This window comes from Aspergillus pseudotamarii, assembly GCF_009193445.1.
Source record: "Aspergillus pseudotamarii strain CBS 117625 unplaced genomic scaffold BDV38scaffold_9, whole genome shotgun sequence".
Classification (NCBI taxonomy): Eukaryota; Fungi; Ascomycota; class Eurotiomycetes; order Eurotiales; family Aspergillaceae; genus Aspergillus; species Aspergillus pseudotamarii.
In genome coordinates this window covers 330,006-349,384 of record NW_022475023.1, presented here as the reverse complement: position 1 = coordinate 349,384, position 19,379 = coordinate 330,006, and the positions used below count along the sequence as shown (strand labels likewise).

The 19,379-nt window shown below is 49.7% G+C and overlaps 8 protein-coding genes across 8 annotated transcripts; 5 read left to right on the top strand and 3 right to left on the bottom strand.

The window, feature by feature from the left end:
* Window positions 1-1,097: 1,097 nt before the first annotated feature.
* Window positions 1,098-1,433, top strand: BDV38DRAFT_279503 (uncharacterized protein; the record flags this gene model as incomplete). The annotated part of the gene is made up of 1 exon (XM_032059037.1): window positions 1,098-1,433. One exon carries the CDS (start codon window positions 1,098-1,100, stop codon window positions 1,431-1,433), a length of 336 nt encoding a protein of 111 aa, XP_031917114.1.
* Window positions 1,434-3,117: 1,684 nt separating this feature from the next.
* On the top strand, window positions 3,118-4,327 carry BDV38DRAFT_279502 (putative acyl-CoA:6-aminopenicillanic-acid-acyltransferase; the record flags this gene model as incomplete). Its single annotated transcript, XM_032059036.1, has 3 exons — window positions 3,118-3,174; window positions 3,231-3,635; window positions 3,692-4,327. 3 exons carry the CDS (start codon window positions 3,118-3,120, stop codon window positions 4,325-4,327), a joined length of 1,098 nt encoding a protein of 365 aa, XP_031917113.1.
* Window positions 4,328-5,472: 1,145 nt separating this feature from the next.
* Window positions 5,473-6,382, top strand: BDV38DRAFT_279501 (cytochrome b561 domain-containing protein; the record flags this gene model as incomplete). The annotated part of the gene is made up of 4 exons (XM_032059035.1): window positions 5,473-5,605; window positions 5,669-5,703; window positions 5,766-5,828; window positions 5,888-6,382. 4 exons carry the CDS (start codon window positions 5,473-5,475, stop codon window positions 6,380-6,382), a joined length of 726 nt encoding a protein of 241 aa, XP_031917112.1.
* A 243-nt stretch (window positions 6,383-6,625) lies between these two features.
* On the top strand, window positions 6,626-8,696 carry BDV38DRAFT_238544 (putative serine--tRNA ligase DIA4). Its single transcript, XM_032053677.1, has one exon. The coding sequence runs from the start codon at window positions 6,781-6,783 to the stop codon at window positions 8,326-8,328; it is 1,548 nt and encodes a 515-aa protein (XP_031917111.1). The 5' UTR covers window positions 6,626-6,780; the 3' UTR covers window positions 8,329-8,696.
* Window positions 8,531-10,600, bottom strand: BDV38DRAFT_219376 (uncharacterized protein). The gene is made up of 2 exons (XM_032052774.1): window positions 9,930-10,600; window positions 8,531-9,876 (listed from the first exon to the last, which is right to left on the bottom strand). Exons 1-2 carry the CDS (start codon window positions 10,452-10,454, stop codon window positions 8,734-8,736), a joined length of 1,668 nt encoding a protein of 555 aa, XP_031917110.1. The 5' UTR covers window positions 10,455-10,600; the 3' UTR covers window positions 8,531-8,733.
* Window positions 10,601-11,082, bottom strand: BDV38DRAFT_219375 (uncharacterized protein). The gene has a single exon (XM_032052773.1). The coding sequence runs from the start codon at window positions 11,048-11,050 to the stop codon at window positions 10,748-10,750; it is 303 nt and encodes a 100-aa protein (XP_031917109.1). The 5' UTR covers window positions 11,051-11,082; the 3' UTR covers window positions 10,601-10,747.
* A 469-nt stretch (window positions 11,083-11,551) lies between these two features.
* Window positions 11,552-13,388, bottom strand: BDV38DRAFT_297226 (pyridoxal phosphate-dependent decarboxylase family protein; the record flags this gene model as incomplete). Its single annotated transcript, XM_032063087.1, has 2 exons — window positions 11,552-13,259; window positions 13,326-13,388. 2 exons carry the CDS (start codon window positions 13,386-13,388, stop codon window positions 11,568-11,570), a joined length of 1,755 nt encoding a protein of 584 aa, XP_031917108.1. The 3' UTR covers window positions 11,552-11,567.
* A 1,407-nt stretch (window positions 13,389-14,795) lies between these two features.
* On the top strand, window positions 14,796-19,345 carry BDV38DRAFT_268756 (DUF3433 domain-containing protein; the record flags this gene model as incomplete). Its single annotated transcript, XM_032056835.1, has 4 exons — window positions 14,796-15,565; window positions 16,214-17,331; window positions 17,389-18,427; window positions 18,496-19,345. 4 exons carry the CDS (start codon window positions 14,796-14,798, stop codon window positions 19,343-19,345), a joined length of 3,777 nt encoding a protein of 1,258 aa, XP_031917107.1.
* Between the last annotated feature and the right edge of the window lie 34 nt (window positions 19,346-19,379).

Genomic DNA, 19,379 nt, shown 5'->3' with positions numbered 1-19,379 from the left:
GTACATGTTGGCCGAAGGCCACCACGAATAGGGGATTAAAAGGATACATTTCATAAATAGCAAAGTCGAACCCCGTCGAATCGCCCGTTTGCAAAGTTTTAAAAGAAAAAAAGAAAAGAAAATTGTTCTTGGTATTCCTCCGTTTGCCCCAAAGTATGGAAACGGAAACTTGAGCTGTACGCCGGATCCAAAAGGATGTGTGAACTCGTACAGGTATCTCATTGGCAATAAGAGCTACATGTAGTTTCCTTCCACATAGAAAATATTCTGTCGTCTTCCTCTCATATCTTCTTGCCCATGTGTAACAGATGAATCGCATGGCCTCCGCCATGTTTGGTCGGCCCGTCCAGTGTCTACTGTATGTAGGTTTGTAGCCCCTACATATGCGAGAAGCATCGCGGTGACAGCGTCTGAGCATGATAATCGTCCATCCCGCAGCCGATTTTCTTCAAGAGATACCGTCCCCACCGACCGGGTTTCCACAGATAGACGCCGGTTGCGCCGGTATTTTCCAGAGGGTGTCACAATTTGGCCCGAAGAGGCAACTTACAAGTTCCTTCGTCATCAGCAGACGAAGAATCACAAGACATTGGCACAAACGGCGCCCGACACAACAGCTCTTCCGGTGGAGGAAGCAAGTCTTTCTCTTCGTTCGTCTCTTCTTATTCTCATTGGACAGTCTCAGGGGAAGTAGGATGTATCCGGTGGCAGTTCCGGTATCACCTTAGTGGATGTCACCAGCGGGCTTGGGAGGCTATAAAGTTCCTCTACGAGGGACGATGCAAGCTGGGGACGATGGACCCTTTGCATCTGAACTTTAAAAGGAGACTGAGCCGAGGCCGTCTTCAAATTGCGTCTCTGATATTTCTTTCCTTTCCCTTTTCTGTTTTCCCCTCTACGGTTTAGGGATGGTGATATACAGCCAATTTGCCTGCCTCTCATCTACAGAGCTTCCTACCTTCTCAGCGAGCCTCGTATCCTTCATTCTCTCCACCATCGTCGCCTTTGCTCAAATATCCAAGCTGCATTCGCCTTAGACTAGCCATCAGAAGCTTCGGAAGGCCTCAAAAAGTGCCCAAAGCCACTAACCATCCATTATGCCACCAAGATCAAGTCATCAAACCTCATTACCCGAAGGCGACGGCGTTACGTACGACGAATCCGACATGGCACTCTTTCGCGCCAAACTTGCTTACCACTCCACTATCGAGGAACGCATGGCATCAAGAGATGCCAACCTTGTCTCCATTGCAGAGCACCAAGGTCGACTCCTCAAACGTTGGGATATGTTGAAAGGACTGGAGAAAGAAATGGCAGAGAAAGGCAAAAGCTTAGAACCCGCGGAGAGGCAACAACTAGCCCAGTACGCATGGCGATTCAAGACATTGGAAAAAGTAGCGACGCAAAGCACCGCTGATCAGCGAGGGTGTTGACACATCAAGAGGTTATGCTGCGAGTTGGAGGGGGGGCGAAAGCGTCATAACGGAGTCATTGTGTGATAGCATTCATTGGCGTCTTGCTTAGATTTTTAGGAGTAATTACTATGCAGTTGTTTTTTGTCTACGTACCTATACTTGGATTAAGATTCTTTCGTAAGACTCTTTTCTTTTTTCTTCTCTCTTTTCTGTTGTGCAGATCATTGCTCTTCTTTACAATAAATCAAAACGAAATAAGAAGACCTCTGCAAGCTTTAGAATGTGGATGACCTCAAGCTCTTACTACCAAGCCGATGGCTCGATGTCTTTCGCACCAGATGGCCTGCAGACGTCGTCATGGACGTAACACGCTGGTGTGTTTGAGAGGGTCACAGTCCTGCATGCAGCGAATTGCTACACAACCGTTCAAGCTACCGTATGTCAGCTAAGGGAGGGTACTCAACAGCTGAAAAGTTTGCCACACTTTCTACAATAGCACACAACATCCCCGTCCTGGGGTTACTGGCCGTTGGCACCGTGGGAAGGTCTACCATAGCACCATCTCCCCCGGATTGCTGAACAGATATCTCACTTCCGGCCCCGATACAGCATTATCTCGTGGATTCTCGATGCTCTTCACGGTATACTCATTGACTGAAAACCGAGTGGTTGTAGACCTCCCAGCTATGGTTGCTTGTAGAAACAGAGCTTTCCTATAACTCCCATCCAACCAACTCCAGTTATGCATCGATGCAAGGTACTCCTAAGGCATATTCAAAGCTCCAATCCAAAAATCCCCATTCAACTTATCTCCAAACAAACCACCGATATCCAATCCATCCGTCCATCCAACCGACCCAACCGAACCAACCCAACAACCCTTCCCACAAAAGCCATGCAGTCTAAGTAACTGACCTCGTAATCGGCCTAGATCCCAGCCGTCCCCTCACACAATCAGTAGGCGGGTCTTGGCCATGGTGGGGGGATTTTGCTGGCTCTGTGGATACTGATGTGGGATACTGATTTGAGGAGGGGACAGAAGGTTGTGATTGATTATATGGGAGGTGCTTAGTGGGTAGAAGCCGTGGTCCTTGAGGATAATATGATGATCGCATATTGTGGGTGCCAGTTGTGATCTAGTAGATGGTTGTTGTGGGTGAAGACGAGGGCTCTATAGATATCAGAGTCTAGGTTGGCGGCACATAGTGGGATCAAGAAGAGTGTTAAGGCTAGTGTGGTGGTTGGTCGACGTAATGATTGTCTAAAACAGCATGTGGCCTTTTTTTTTTTTTTTTTTTTTTTTAGAACAAAGAATATTTATTCAATCTAGAAAGGGAACTTCCTGCCGGTACTTATTAGAAGGTGGATGAAGACTGACGATTATAGGATACTTTGGGAATGAACAAGCGACGTGACTCCACTCTGATCACGACTAGCTCGATTGAGAGAACCGCATATCATACTAAGGTACCCAAAGATAATCATACGAACAATCCATTGCCTGATAGTGCAAAGTCTACTCTTCTCCAGCCCCTCACGAGTAAACGATTATCAATCTGCTCGGAACAAGGTTGCCGGAAATGAGGGGGCGTCCCGCTATAAAGTAAGAGAAACTCCTCGGGTTCTCCTCACGGTTGGAAAACACCATACAGCTTGCCGAAGGAGATATTTCCAATTGTCAATCAATTTAGATATTCTCATCATGCAGGTCGAGGTCCAGGAGCTTCCTAGGCTAGTCTTAAGGGGTACTCCCAAAGAGGTATGCACATCTAACCTGAGCCTTTTCAAAGTGACATTTAGATAACAGTCAAGCAGATTGGTCTCCAGCATGGCTACCGCCTCCAGGACCAAATTAAGTCCCAAATAGGCATCTATGAAGATATGTTCGAGTACACTACCAAAATGGACTGGCCGACTGTCCTCCAGCTTGCGGAGGAATTCCGAGCCTCCCTGGAGTGCAAAACACCTAATTTGTACGCCGAGATGCAGGGCATAGCGGAAGGGGCAGGGGTGGGTATCTTGGATATTGTAGCGTTAAACTGTCGGAGTGAAATATCGTTTGGAAACTTTTCAGATGGATGCACGAGTCTTTCGTGGAAAAAGAACGACAACGCACGAGTTCTGGCACAGAACTGGGATTGGACCACTAGCATTCAGAAGAATCTAGCGTTGATGGATATTGAGATCTCTGGAAAGCCGAGGATCTGCATGGTCACTGAGGTAAGCTGCTGTGGTATCTGGAAGCACAATTGGTTCGTCGGTCTCACTTCAAATAGGCAGGTATCATAGGAAAGATAGGATTCAACAGTGCAGGAGTCGGAACGTGTCTTAATGCTATAAAAGCGCGACCATGCATTAGCTCCAAGGTCCCGATTCATGTAGCTCTCCGCCTATGCTTGGAAAGCACATCCGTTGAGAGTGCTCTACAGGCTATCTCATCTCTGGGAGGTGTAGCCTCGAGCCAGCATATCCTAATTGCCGACAGCACAACTTCCCTGGGCCTGGAGCTCTCGCCCTTGGGAGATGTACACCTGAAGGAGGATGAGTATGGCATTATCATGCATACCAATCATTTTATTGAGAACAAGAATGTGACGGAGCCCTCATGGATCGAGGGCTCACCTGCCCGCTTAGAGCGAGCTCAGCAGCTCGCCCACGAGTTGGTTAACAACGGCATTAAGGGCGACTTGATCACCCCGAGTTTACTAAGGGAACAGGTTTTCTCCGATACCTGCAATGCGCCACTATCCATATGTTCCCAAGAGGACCCTAGTATTCATCACACAAGGCGCACTTCTACATTGTTCAACATCGTGATGAATCTGGACAAGGAGAATCTTGGGGCGGAAGTGGTCGTTGGTCAGCCGGGATCTGGCAAGGAAAGTCCCGTTATCAAGATGCCGTGGGTGTAAAAATGTTGGCGTGAATCTCGGATATGTACCTGTTGGTCTTTTGAGTACCCAGCATGACAACAAGGGCTGCTCACTTTTTGCAGAGAGCCTGACGCATACTAGCGGATAGAGGACCAGGTGTATACCACTCGATAATGGTATTCTTTGTCTATTTGGAGACAAAGTGAAATACGCGACCTATTAGAACAAGGTCATTGTGTGCGCATGTATATAAAGCCTGGAGGATAGGTCTGCAATTCAGATCCTCATGTTCTATAGAAGTTTTATTCGAGCCTTTTGTTCGCTGCTCCTGTCTGTCCTGGAACGCTTACAGTTCTACATCGTATATTGTGCGGCAACACGGGTCACATACATCCCTTTCCTGATAGCAGGGCAACATGACAGCTGGTATTCCGCTGAAAGGTCTGCGCCGGACACTCTCGATCATGAAGCGCCCAAGAAATACTCCTGTCGATGAGAGAGGAAGAGGAGCGTCTGCCGATCAGGATCGCAGAGGAACGATACCCAACAACACTCTAACGCCGCCAACTGGAGGGCAAAACCAGGGAGTACAGGTCTGTAGTCAGACCACATCCCGGCGAGATAACCCCTCTTGCGCAGATTCCGAACTGCATGTCCGAGCTATCAGTGCACTCTATCGGTCTGAGATGGAGGACACAAGTGACGACACCAATATAGCCACAGAAGAGGAGGTGGAATGTATTAATGAGCACTTGCCGGAATGCTTTTGTCGTCGATGTGATGGGGATTGTCGACATTGTTTGCAGAAAGAAGAGGAGAGTTGTTAATGTGGTTCAACAACGGAGGTGATGTCGATCTTACATGATACATGTCCGGATGCAGCTCAAGTACCAGCGATGCGGAGGTACTTCGAGACCCGCGGGTGGCAGATAAGCATGGCTGGTACTTTGGCATTGGAGGTACCTCCGCTGCCCCACATAAATTTATGTATTGCCAATTGAACGCCTCGAATTCGTCATTACCAACAATTACTTTACTATATCTTTAGGTTGCTACTTCTTCTTCGTCTCCTCCTCCCCCCTCCTTCCTGGTCCTCCTCCTTTCTCACATCTTATTTGTAGACTTAGCTAGTCCTGAACGTCGCTTTATTTTTCTTCTAACTTAGACTACATTGGTAAAACATAATGGCTTCTGCTACCGGAATTCCCCAGGAACATCCTCAAACGATCGAGGCCCGAGAAGACGAGCCGCTGCTGGGCGGACCGGGCGATGTCGTCCAGAAGGAGGATGCATATATCATCTATAATCTGTTCACCGGTTAGATCACACCCTGACTTTTCATGGGGAAATAGCCCGACTTAACGAATCGCCTGGTTTTAGGCACGGCCAGTCTGGCGCAGTTTGGAATCTGGATTGTAAGTCCATGTGTTTGATACCCGAACATATCGCAACTGATGATTGACTGGTACGATTTGAGATCGTCATCCTGGTCTGGGCGGGCATCTTCTCCCATCCACTGATACTCTTCTCTGCCCATCCGGTAAGTCGAGTCGAACGCCCTGGAGATACCCAAACAATACACACAGCTGATGAGAGAAGCTCCTCAACTCATCTGCGCTGCTCCTCCAAGTTCAAGCTGCACTCATCCTCCAACCGACTGCGACACCCCAGCAGAAACTCAAGGGAGCGCGCATTCATTATATCATCCAGGCGATCAGCGTGGCGACCTTTATCGCGGGCTTCATCATCATCGAAGTCAACAAGGGCAGTCATGCACGCTTCACCTCGCCTCACGGTGTGATGGGCCTGATTACCTACATTCTCATCATCATACAGGCCACCGGGGGAGTCATTCAGTACTTTCTCCCGGTTAAGGTTTTGGGCAGCGTGGACAATGGTAAGAAGCTTTACAAATACCATCGTCTGTCCGGCTATGTCCTGCTGCTTCTCGAACTTGCGACTGTTTCCGCTGCTACGCGGACGACCTTCAACTTGACTGTGCTGTCGATTCCGCTGTGGGCCGTGGCTGTGGGCGCGGTTCTGGTGATCTCGGGCGTTGGGGCGAGAGTCAAGAAGCACAAATTGGGTCTATGAGTCGGATGATGGTGTATATGAGTTATGGCGACGCAATCGATGCCTGGTTTTCTGTGGTCTACCATGCGGTTAATTTCGGTTTCCCTCGTGGAAAAGTTGTCAGATAGTATATTTATGCAGACGCGTCAATACGCTTTTTACACTTTGGGATATCCGCTCAGATTTCGAGGTACCATATGACATGGAAGCTATATGAAGAAAAGGTCCGTCTAGAGATACCGGGAATGGAACATAAATAGTATGAAAGTGTTGGTCAAGATCAAAAGTAGATTTAATGCCATATCCTAAACGGGAAAAGTGCCCACATCCACATCTACCTTTTTGTCGAAGTTGTCAGTCCACTCACTCACTCACTCACTTTCTCCTCTCCTCATCTGCCCACCACATCCTCCTTCTCAATGGCGTCTACAAGGACACCATACGTCTGCCTAAATTGTAGGCTGACAAGGCCATTGACGCGACGTGCCTTCTCCTCCTCCACGCACCGCGCCGAAGCTCTTCGCCCTGCGACCGCCCCAAAGCCAACCCCGGACGTCAAGCACATTCGTCAGAACGCGGAGCTCTATTCCAAAAACAGCGTCGACCGCAATTACCCATCCCACGCCGACTACCCATTCCAGATCCAAAATTTGTCCGAAGAAGCCCGCCGCCTCGACCAAGACCTCAAGACCCCCCGCTCCCGCATCAAACAGCTCGAAAAGGCCATCGGCAAGCTCGCAGCGTCCGCCCGCCAGGAAGGAGGCAATGGCGAAAACACCGCATCCCAGGAAGAGCTCACAGCTCTGCGATCAGAGGCCCAGAAGCTCAAGGATGAATCGCAAGAGATGACCACGCGCAAGACTGCCTGTACGGAAGAAATCAACCGCCTCGCACTATCCCTCCCCAACTTATCCTCCTCCGAAACCCCGGTCGGAGACGACCCCAGACTGATCGAATATCTCAATTTCGACCCCCAGTCGCCGCCCGGGTGGATCGCCAGTCCGGACCCCAGTCGCTCCCACGTCGCGATCGGCACATCTCTCGGCCTCATCGATTTCACCAGCTCCGCCACCACCACGGGCTGGGGATGGTACTTCCTCACCAATGAGGGCGCACTCCTCGAGCAAGCACTGATTCAATACGCATTGAGTGTGGCCCGGAAACGCGGCTGGAAGCCCGTGTCCCCCCCATCGATCGTCTACTCCTACATCGCCGAAGCCTGCGGTTTCCAACCCCGCGACCAGCACAACGAGCAGCAGATCTGGACCATCGAACAGAGCGAAAAGGACAAGAGCAAACCGCAGCGATCTCTGGCCGGAACCGCCGAGATCCCCCTCGCGGCGATGTACGCCGGCCGCGACATCGACGCAGCGAATATCCCCGTCAAACTGGTCGGACCTAGCCGGTGCTATCGTGCCGAGGCGGGATCCCGCGGGGTCGATACGAAGGGTTTATATAGAGTCCATGAGTTCACGAAGGTGGAGATGTTCGCGTGGGCCGATAATTTCCCAGAAGCAGGTGCAAAGGGATTGCCGACGTCAGACGATCTCTTCAACGAGCTTCTCTCCATCCAGACCGAGATTCTGACTTCCCTTAACCTCCCCTGCCGAGTGCTGGAAATGCCGACCACGGACCTGGGTGCCAGTGCGAGCCGCAAACGCGATATCGAGGCTCTCTTCCCCTCCCGCTTGCGTGCCGGTGCGGATCTCGAGTCGGCATGGGGCGAGGTGACCTCCGCTTCTATCTGTACGGACTATCAGAGCCGTCGGTTGGGAACCCGGGTGCGCGGGGGAGCAGCTAAGGAGTCTCGGTTCCCGCATACGGTCAACGGTACTGCCATGGCTGTTCCCCGGGTGTTGGCCGCTATTCTGGAGAATGGATGGGATGAGAAGCGGAAGGTTGTGGTCGTACCGGAGGTGCTGAAGAACTGGATGGGTGGTTTAGAGGTAATTGGGGAGTCTTCGTGACCACAGAAGCGATAGAAAGTGTATGTTATATATGATATTGCATTGTACATTATACTACTCATGAAACTGATATTTTTTGAGCCGGTTTATCTCGTGTACAACATCAACCCAGACATCAGATTAAAAATATCTGTACAAACCCATACGGATGACGTTCGGCAATAGGGAAAAATTAAGCAGAGAACACACAGTTAAGTCCAAGACGCTACCCTAGATGACGGGATCATAACTTCGTAACACGTGAAAAACATCATGTCGTCAGCAGAAGACAAAACCAGAAAACTTCTAGAATCGATATCTCAAACACAAATATATGGGGAGTGGTGACGTGAAATAGGCGAAGGGTATCAAAAACAAAAAAAAAAAAAAGCCGTATCGTAGATCATTTTGAGGTGTCATGATCGTTTAATCCCAAGGAATATCTTCATCTTCGACTTTGATGCAGGTTAGATAGGGAAGGCCACCTGAAGTAGTGTCCAGTTCGCCGCCTTTGAGGTCTAGCTCGAGGAAGTTCCTCATTAACGGCCTTACGATTTCCCGAGCCAGTCGTTTGAGTTCGTCCATTTTGCGCTCGAATCGCTTCAAGACATCACGGGAGTATAAGGAATCCGACGATGGGGTGGGGTGCACTTTGAGAAACTTCTTTAGTTCATCATGAGGCAGATAAGCCTGAGTAGAGGCCGAACCGACCAGGCGGTATACTCGCGCGGAGGATAGAGGAGCAGCGACAGCGGCTTTCGAAGCGGCCGAATGATGGTCCTGACCCCGGTGGGTAGTTGGTGAGGGACGGCTGTGGCTGCTTGTGGTCGGGGTGTTGGAGGAAGAGTTTTTGAGGATTGGAGCCGGAGGGGGTGTGGTGCTGTCCACCAGCCATTGCCGGAAGAGGGAGACCGCAAGCCAATCGAGGTATGCATTGGTGGGCGTCACGCGTTCGCCGCGGGAGGTAGTGAGCGTGAGTCGCAACAGTTTGGAGTCAATGCGCGACTTCATATATTCTAAATCCTCCACCTTATCCTCAATAATATCTAGCACAGTATCCGGGAGTGGAGAATATGCACCATTTCGCAGGTGTTGCAGTCCCGCAGGCCATTGCCCAACAACGTGGATTAGGGCCTCGGAGTATATGACGCGACTGCGCGCAAGATAACCCAGCTTGAGGTAGCTCGGGGGGTATTTCGCGATTTGCTTGAAGAGCCGCGACCCAAATCCGAGGAGGTGGTGATCAACTCGCGGCCCCGTTACTGGGAGGGCGTCGTACATGTCGGCTAGCGCAAGAAGAGACCTGCACTCGGCGTAGGCAGTCGCAATGTTGACGCTGTTTAGCGCCGGTGGATGATTGTAGAATAAGCGGAAAAGATTATCGTAGTCGCGGATCGTCGGGTCCATTGTTGCGTTTCCCGTATCTGTATGAGGTATGTTCATAACGGATTGCATTCCGGCCAGATTTGCCATCGAACGAATGAAGCCTGCTTGTGTACCTGATGGTTTCGTCACCGACGGAGGATACTGCCCCAGGTTATTTCCAAACGTGCTGGAGAAGCTTGGGGGCTGTTGCCGCGGAGGGTCAGCATATGAACAACACATAGGACCAATGAACAGACCTTCTGCACTAGGATTGGCTCCTCGTCTTCCGCCTTGTTTTCCCAGTCCAGCTCAAATCTCCATCGTCTTTTTTCTGGAGAAAAGGCTGCACCCGTTTCAGACTGAGCAAGAGTGGAACCGTTCGACAAAGACGAATTATCTTCGCTAATTCGGGATAGCACTGCGGGATCCGGAATGGGTGGCCTAGATGTCGCAGCCTGTCGGGACCATTCATCGCGAGTACTTGTGTCAAAGAAGCCTGAACATTGTGCCAAAATCAACCGATGTAATAGGTACCGCCTCTCTTGTCCACTTGCGCGGATAACAATCTCGACATCGCCGGTGTGCGTGAAAATGGGGAAATCATTCTGAGGTTGGTGAATAAGCCCACCGTGGTGGGACCGGCTCGAGCGATGTCGCCGGCCAGAGTGGCGCGACACGGAAGACGTAGCGCTCTGCGTGGGAAGGGAGCGGTCCAGGATCTGGGCCTGAGAGACCATTTCGGAGGGGGTGAGTGCAAGAGTTGTGGAAGACTTTGAGGTCATGGTAAGACCGTGGCGGCGACAGAGAACGCAGTAACAAGACGCCAGAGCGCCGTGTGCGGGCCTTCATACAAGTCCTCACTCCCACAAAATCGGAGATTATTTCTCGGTCATGGGAAGAAGGATAGCCGTCTTTCAAGGGAACTTATACGGGAAAAATTGGGATGATTTGCCGACTGTTTACCCCCGCTGCGATAACCAACAAGCACTACTAACGGGGGGAGGTTGAGTGGGTGTGGGATATCCAGAATTAGGATTAGATTTGATCAGATGGGTCGGGGGCTTGTTTCAGTTCATTAAGGACCAGAGCGAAACAACAGGCAGAGGCTGATATCTGATACGATGGAGTGGGTTCCACTTGATGCGATTAGCACTGCAAGCCAAGGTCGCTTAGTGGTTGTCACTGATAGGTAAATAAACAAAAGACTGCGACAGAGAGAACTCAAAAGAGAGAAAGAATTGAACAGGGAGTGTGTGATGCATATAAATGTCCATCTGACTGCAGGCCAGGAAGTGAGTCTCTTCTGGAATTCCAGACGGCGATTGTTTGCAGAGACTCTCATCCTGAATTTACTTGTTAGGCTCATGGTTTCGAACATGCCGGCACATGACTGGGCATACCTGAGGTTGGGCGGTCGGAGAGGGCAGTAACAATCAATCCGCTGAAAACAGCTTAGCGGGTCTGAGGGCATCGCATCCATCTTTCCGTAAATTAATTCGACGTACCATTATATATACGTGACATCTTCTTGATGGGGAGACCTTCTGCTACGGATGCCTTTGGTACTATTCGAAATGTTGCTATAAAAGGCTACCCATCTTATTCTATACTAGCCAGGACAGACTTCTCAAAGCTACTAGCCAAGTCAGGTCCTTCTTCCTAATTAGGTAAAGAAACACTCCTAGGTTTGCAGTGAAAGTAACGCCCTGGAAAAGCATAGCAAAAGAGAAGAGAAAGACAGCGAAAGACACCACACGCTATCTGACCGCGACAGCAGAGTTCCTGGGGAATATACTACCCTGAACTTTATACAGTAGACACACCAGCTTTTCATAGAGCTATCAAGTTCTTCAGAGTGAAGGGTTTCCCGAGAAAGGTTGTGCAGGATCCCCATTTCAGCCCTCCATTTCCGGTAAGATCACTTTTGTGGGAGTTGTGATGGTCTCTATGTCCGAGTTCACCACCTCCGAGATAACCTGGACTAAGCCTTCCGCGACGCAAGGGGTCGTCATGCGATTGCAAGCGATCCGTAAGAAGTCTCCCAGCTCTTCCTGTCTCCCCGAGCCTGGTGCATAATCCACCATCCATCCCCGTTTCATAAGCCCCGCAGAGATGAGACGGGTAAAATGTGTATTCTGCATGGCCCTGTCTTGAGCAGAACCCGTGTGTTTGAGTGATGTGCCTACATAGTAGAAGCACACTTGTGTACATGGTACATCCACATCTCCTACAAGGTGGAGTGAAGGCTCCTCTTCGATCAACCGAGCAAGGTATTTGGCTCCATCATAGGCCCCTTCAACTTGTTTTGCGATGCCTTCTGTACCATAGTATCGCCAGTGAAAGTATAACTTGACCGCGTCTGGCCGGCGACCGTATTGAGGAGTGAAAGACGCCAGGTCGTACACTTCTCGAGGATCCGGTGCATTCTGAATCGCTTTGGATGTACGCCAATTGTAATGGACACTATCGAGATAAGAAGGCATCTCCACATGGTTATTGGACAACTTCCCCTCAAATGCGGCCGTAATGGGTGAGGAACACAAATCAGAAGGAGATATGCTGCAATCCTGATGAAACAAATACCCAGCAGTCAGACTGTTCGCATACCAGAACGTACGGAGGTCCTTTCCGAGAAGAAAGGAGCAGATCTGTGGCACACCCAGTAGTTTATGTGGATTGTATGCGATACTGTCTGCGAACTCACAGCCAGTCAGCTTGTACGTGAGCTTGTCGGAAAATGCAGCGGCGCCGCCCCAGCACGCATCCACGTGGAACCAGGCATTATATTCATGGGCCAGCTTGCCAATGCTCTCTAAGGGGTCATAAGCCCCACGAACAGTTGTTCCTGCTGTTCCACATATAAATAGTGGAACCTCTCCCGCAGCTATTGTGGCATCGAGAGCTTGTTTGAGGGCTCTGGGATCCATGGAACCGTCGGTAGATGTGGAAATCTTCTTGACGGAATGTGACCCTAGACCCAGAACTTGGGCTGCATTGAATACTGAAAAGTGTGCAGCTTCTGACGCAAATATCACCAGACGTGGCGACGATATGCCATACAGACCAACCTCTTTGAGATGAGGAAAACGTACATTCCGTGCGATCAGCAGAGCGGTACTGTTCGCTGCTGCTCCGCCTGGGACAGTAATGCCTCCTGAATTTGAATCGCCAAGGCCGAAGAGATGGGCCAGCTCTTCCCCCACATGTTTCTCTATTAGAGTTAGAGCTGGTGAGACCCGAAATACGTGGTCGTTGCCATTCAATGTGGACAGGAGTAAATCTGCAGCAATTCCGGGAACGGACGGTGACGACCATAGTTTGTCCATAAATCCGGGAGACGATGTATTGACCGAATATCGCAGAAGGGTTGACGTTGAGGATGCTATGGCCTCGAGGCCTTGTCCCGTCTGCGGAAGATCTAACGATAGACGCCCGCGAAGCTGATCTGGATGGCTTAGGTAGGACTGCAAGATATTGCCGGGAGAATAGCACCCGTGCGATAGCTGTCTTTTACTCATAAGAGTGTCGTAGTCATCTTCAGAAGCGCGAAGAAAGGGGGTTATGCATCGCAGCACACTATCGACAGCCTTCGTAAATTAGCAACACTGTCACGAGAGATATCTTGTCGGAGCCCAAGACAAAGCTGAATGTACCTCGGTGAGCTCAGCCACTCTACCGGCAGGCAAAGCATCCTTTTCAATTGAATTTGTAGGCATTATAGCACCCTCGATGATAGTCCCGGGCTATTTTGTGCGTTCAAGGACTGGGTGAGAACGTAGGTTAAATATTATCGTTTGCACCCTGTAATAAGCCGGTGGTTGCCTTGTCGGAAGCGCTTAGTTGATCATTTATATCTTTAATTGCCTGATACATGTTTTTATGGCTCACCTCCAACAGATGAGGAAGACGGGTTTATCAACGTCCTTCAGCAATATGCGGGTGACACTAGTCTATACAAAGCGAGGTCCTAGTGTTGTGCCAGCCATGGGTAGTCGTTCAAGTGATATTCTGTAGGTTTCCCTACCATCCTTCACATGTCCATTGCACGACCCGCCGTGCGACATGCAAGGAAAGATTGACGAAGCGTAATAGTCCTCATACGAGTTTATGGGTTTATCTTATGGCATAAATCGTATTGCCATGTTCATGTCATATGCAGTGTAGTCTGTGGTATGTTCTTGAAATTTCAACTTGGCTTCATAATCAGTTAACAACCCTGAACCCTGAATGAATACTGGATGAAAGTTTCCCCTAGACGCACGCTGTATTCGTCTAGAAAATTAGACTACTTCCTTTATGTTCCTTACTTTTTTAGAACGGAACTTCGTCCAAGCGCGACTTTACAGATGATTGGCAAAGTGAAATTTCGCTCTCCCCGCAGCTTGCTTGAACGTGCAGTGAAGATCTATCCGAGCTAGGCAAAAGCCAGCCTTGTCAATATAACCGATGGTCCCACCGAACATCCTACCTAATATTCGTATCTTACTGCTGTCCCTTGATAACATGTTCTTTTACCCCGTATAGAGTGAGGTCTTCCGTGGGGGAAAGGCAAGCAAACGTGCCAACATTGCGAGGATGCGCAAAAGTCCTCTCCTCCTCTGACTTCAAGCAGTAAGCACTTAGTATGCAGTAGTCCATATCAGAAACCACTAGACAAGGTCTGATTGGACTTAGAATACATATAGGCGCTACTCTAGTGAGATCTTTCATGGATTCTAAGACATTTAGTAAGGAAAAGTCCTCACACGGGAGAATTCGGCGGTGCCAAGTAAATGAAGTCTTAGTCCAAGGTGCAGTTGACGCCCAATGCTTATGCGCACTAAATAGCCGCTGACCCTGAACGAAGCCCTGATCATCAAAATCCCCACCGTTAGCCTTGCAGTAGCGTTAGTGCTATGCTCCTTGCGAGGCGGTACCCAAGCGCTAAATGAGGGTCCTCCATTCAATCCTCGAGTGAAAAAGTCCATAATAGACATGGGTGTCTCTTCCTTTTTGCGTCTTTTCTGCTATCACTCTCCCCGGGACCAGTTTCCAAATGTTCTCCCATCCTCGCAATCTCTCGTAGGGGTCGAACCGTGGGTTGTGAATACATCAACTCGCAACTTGCTGTTGTTCGGTGCATGATGGCTCGCTCGCCGTCGCCTGCCATCTCTTTGGACGATCGCACTTCTAATAATTATAATTTTTCTACGGATTCCCCGGTTTCTGCTGATTCAAGGCCTTCCACCCTGCGCAGCCAAAGCAGTGAATCTTTGAGACAAGGGACCAATGGTTCCACAGCAGATTTCTCTGATGGGCCCCAAAGGCGTGATTCCCATAGTAGGTTTCGTGAGGAGGAAGATGACAGTAGCGAAGGTGTTCGCGTCAAGAATGGCGTCCATGAGATCAACATAGTTCCAGCCCGTGATCAGCCAGCCTCCGAGTCGCAATTACGTCCTGACCAACGAAAACAGTCGCTGGGCTGGCTACCGTTTACACTCCAGAATAACTTCCTTGGCCTGCTCAGCCTGCTAGCCTTGCTGCTGTGTGCCGTGACGATTGCATTGCTTGTGACGTCCCAGAAAAATTATGGTTTAGGGTCGGACAATGGATCCTCGAAGATCTTGTTCGGTTGGCGATTCAGCCCAACTTTGGTAGCAGTCATCTACATCCAACTGACAGCTATGCTGGTGGACGACGTCAAGCGATTGGAGCCATTTGCTCGGCTAGCAGGTCCCGAAGGGTCTGAGGCGTCTTCAAGTATTCTTCAAAAGCCCGGAGCCTGGTGGAATGCGCTCCACGATGGTTTCACCAGGAGGAAAAATGGGGGCTCCTCAAGAGGCTGGGTGTTGATTTGCGCAACCTTGGTCAATGTCCTCGGATTTCTTTTGATCTCACCGCTGTCATCGGCTTTGTTAGTCTCGGCCGACGTGACAGTCCCACGCCAGACGGACTTCCTTCGCCTGACACCACGGCCCGACACGCCCTTTTCTCTTAGCCAGAGTCGCATCGCTCGCTTTCGGACGATTAGCCATTTTGCCCAAAACGTATCGACTTCACCATGGGTTACAGATAAGTGGGCCATGCTTCCATTTTGGCCAACTTCCTGGGAGAGCCCACGGTTTGGATCGTTGCCTTCCATTCAACAAACGTGGAAGGCGGAAACTACGGTGTTCAAAAGTGATTTCGAGTGCAACAAAATGGAGGTCGAAAGCTCGTCCAGCAAGGAGGTAGTACTAGGGGACGATCACAATAATGTTACCGTGGCTTCTAATACCACTGTCTGGTCCTCCGGCGATTGTAAGCTGGGACTCTCAGCTATTGTAACCGGTCCTAATATGTGGACTGAAGGTGGTGCCAGCTGGTCGAACTTCTCATTCCTAGGAATGAACACAAGCAGATCATCGCTCGATCTTGATATCAAAAATGTGACACAAACGAAGGAATGTACCGACCATGACTACCTCCTGCTGTTGGAGGGAAACAGCACCCTGAATGTGAATCTATGTATGACAACATATTCAATGGCTAATGTCACGGCCTTGATTGACCTCTCGGGCAGTGAGCCAAAGATCTCCTTTAATGAGAGTGAATACATTCAGAACCGACAGAAGGTTCCGGATACTCTGATGAGCACCAAGATGATGCGAGATGAGGCAGTGGACCCCAATTGGACGAGCTCCATGCTCACCCTAGATTTCGACCATACTCCGTATCTTTACGGACCAGCTCGTCTGTTATGGGTAATATATAAGAATAATTTCACTTCAATGATTGAAGACAGAGATAGGACTTCCCGTGCGGCGGAGATTCAGCAACGATTCTTTGGAGAAATGATCCAGTCAAGCTTGACCGAGCGAGGTGCCTCTCAGTACCTTCCCACCCAAGGTCATGTCAGCACTGTTGAAAGAAGAGTGACCACTACTGCCGGGCCTGCAATAACGCTCATAGTTTTGTTCTTTCTATCCTTCTGTCTCCTTTTAATCACATGGAGATGCTCACGACTCCAGCACAGACCGTTGAATCTGAAAACTGATCCTGCATCACTTGCCGGTGCGACTTTTCTTCTGGTGGAGAGTCCTCGGACCAGGCTTTGTTTCAAAGACTTCAATCAGGCATCCGATAAGGAGCTGCAGACACTTTTGGAAGGTAAGCGTTATTACACAGACTCAGGAGCACTACATGAGACGATTCCTGATCAGTGCGAAACCGTCAATCAAACAATGAGGGATTCGCTCCCGGAATCATCCTCGAGAACCAACTGGATTCCAGGAGTGCTCCGTCTTCCAACCCTACTGGTACTACTTGCATGTCTTGTAGCTGTACTCACCGGGGTTGTTGTATTGTACCATTTCGCTCAGTTGTCCCAGCTGTATGGGAAAGCTTTCGTCTATCAAGCAAACATTTCCATTTTTGATAAACAGCTGTCCACTGTTGGGCCGTTCTCCATGATCCCAACCATCATAGCCGTGTGTATCGGCTTATGGTGGAGTGTTATTGACAGTACTTTTTGCCGCCTACAGCCATATCTGGCCATGGCTAAACGCTACCGGCCGTTGTCGGAGAGCGTGCATCTATCATATCAATCATCTTACTGGATGTGGGCCACTATTAAGGCTCTAAAGAATAGACACTGGATGTTGGTATGGGTTACGCTGGGCACAGCTATTTCACCGATATGTACGTTTATATGATTATTCACTGTATGGTCTGGATGCACTAACCGTGGGCCTCTAGTCACTACGACCATGTCAGCGCTCTTCCAGCGCGACACTGGAGTGGTAATAGAGACACATACGCTGGAGCGTTCGCTGGAGATTCGTCAAATCCCTCATGTCTTCAAAACGCAAGAGTTTACTATACGATACGCCACTAATTTCTTGGGTACCATCCTTGCTGAACTCCATGGGAATTTGTCCTCGCACTGGATGTATACAGCTGCAAACCAACTGACCTTGAATGGATCTGAGCCAGCCTGGAGTAAGGGAGGCTGGAGCTTTGTTCCCATCGATCTAAGTAGCGTCAGCCTTTCAACCCGGGGTAAGATTGACCTCAATGATCAGGGAGGTATTGACAAGAATTCTCAAATCAATGTCTCGCTTGCCACACCAGCTATCCGCGGTAGAATTGAATGCAGTCCCTATGAAGGCTTGCTAAATCTTTCAGCATGGATAACACCGACTGATGTGAGCAATTCGTCCAGTTGGATGTTGAGCCCGAGCGCTGGGGACCTCAAGATGGCGTATCAGTTAGGAGTGGGCTTCAAACTAAACGAATACCGACCAAGCATGATATTCCCTGAACCGTCACGTAACTACACAACTTGTGATAAATGCACTCCGATCTTTGCCAACCCATCCTCGATCGAGTGCTGTGGCAACGGGACCGACGCTGGGACAGATCCGATGGCTGCTGTTGGTTATTGGTCACCGAATGGCAATCCGGCAGAATGGAACCCAAGGACCTGGTCCCGTAACTTCACAACCAAATGGATACATGGCCACGCGCAATCAGCAACCGAATTGCTCGGACCCCATGGCTATAAGCAACCACATCTGCTATTCACGAATATACCCTCGATAACGGCCATGAACTGTATACCGCTAGTGGAAACAGCCAATGCAGAGGTGACCGTGGATCCTGCCACTGGTGAAGTTCGAGCGTTCAACATCACAGATGAACCACAAGTTGCGGATAATGCGTTTTCGGACGTCTTTCTGCCTCATAGAACGTCTGACCAGGAACTATCGCAGATTAACTATAATGCAACCATCAGGTAAGTCATTCGGTTCATGAGATTCACAAGGACAGACGAACTATTGCTAATCCGATTTATGCTGCTAGTTACGGAGTGCTTTTCATGACGCAGATGCTTACCGCAGCGAACGTTCAGAACATCATCGGACCAAGTCGCATGTTAGGCTTTATCACGGAAGATACAACTGACAATACCTTCAACATTCGTGACGAAGCGCACGGGTTAAATCTGGACTTCATGTCCTATTCCATGTACTCCCTAGCGGGCGAGGACCCGGCGGTACTTCTCGATCCTACGGTCTTCTCATCTCTTTCTTCGAAAACATTTTCCACCTTCTTCCAGCACTTCGCAAACAGCAACCTCACCATGGCAAGAGGTAGCTGGGTCTATCAGCCCATTAACGCAAGCTTACCGTCGGACCTTACCCCGGCCGTAACTGATGCTACGCTTCTGGAAGATGCACCGCTTACAGACTATCAGGATGAGATACATCCAATCTCCCATACAGATCGGACGGTCGTGGTGAGGGTTTCTAAAAACGTCGAGATGCTACAGATGAACGCTGTCGCTGTGTGGCTCAGTGTGAGCATAGTAGCGTGGCTTATTATTGCCACAGTTATCGTGACGGTCTTTCATCGGCAGTACCTGAGGCGGTTGATTCGGAACGTAGAATGTCTTGGAGACATGTTGGTTTTGACTGCAGGAAGTGAGAACCTCGTGCACATGATCCGGGAGATGCAAGCCGGAAGGCTTACTGAGAGTGAGAAGAGTTGTCTTCGCGCGCGGTTAGGATGGTTTCAGGATGATGATGGCAATGTCAGATGGGGAGTGGAAATGGCAGAGGGTTATATGGGCCGGCCACCAGTACAGTGGTTAAATCATGATGATAGAGAAAAGAATAGAGGAGAGCATGCAGCCGATACTAGTTCGGTGTAGCTCGCCGTTGTCGGTCTATGACAAGCATATGTAT

Excerpts from the sequence above, each read along its gene's own strand:
- BDV38DRAFT_238544 (XM_032053677.1), top strand. The coding sequence starts at position 6,781 with ATGGCGTCTACAAGGACACCATACGTCTGCCTAAATTGTAGGCTGACA.
- BDV38DRAFT_219376 (XM_032052774.1), bottom strand. The coding sequence starts at position 10,454 with ATGACCTCAAAGTCTTCCACAACTCTTGCACTCACCCCCTCCGAAATG. Across the intron at positions 9,877-9,929 it reads AGCCAATCCTAGTGCAGAAG|CCCCCAAGCTTCTCCAGCAC; the intron begins GTCTGTTCATTG and ends CCGCGGCAACAG.
- BDV38DRAFT_219375 (XM_032052773.1), bottom strand. The coding sequence starts at position 11,050 with ATGTTCGAAACCATGAGCCTAACAAGTAAATTCAGGATGAGAGTCTCT.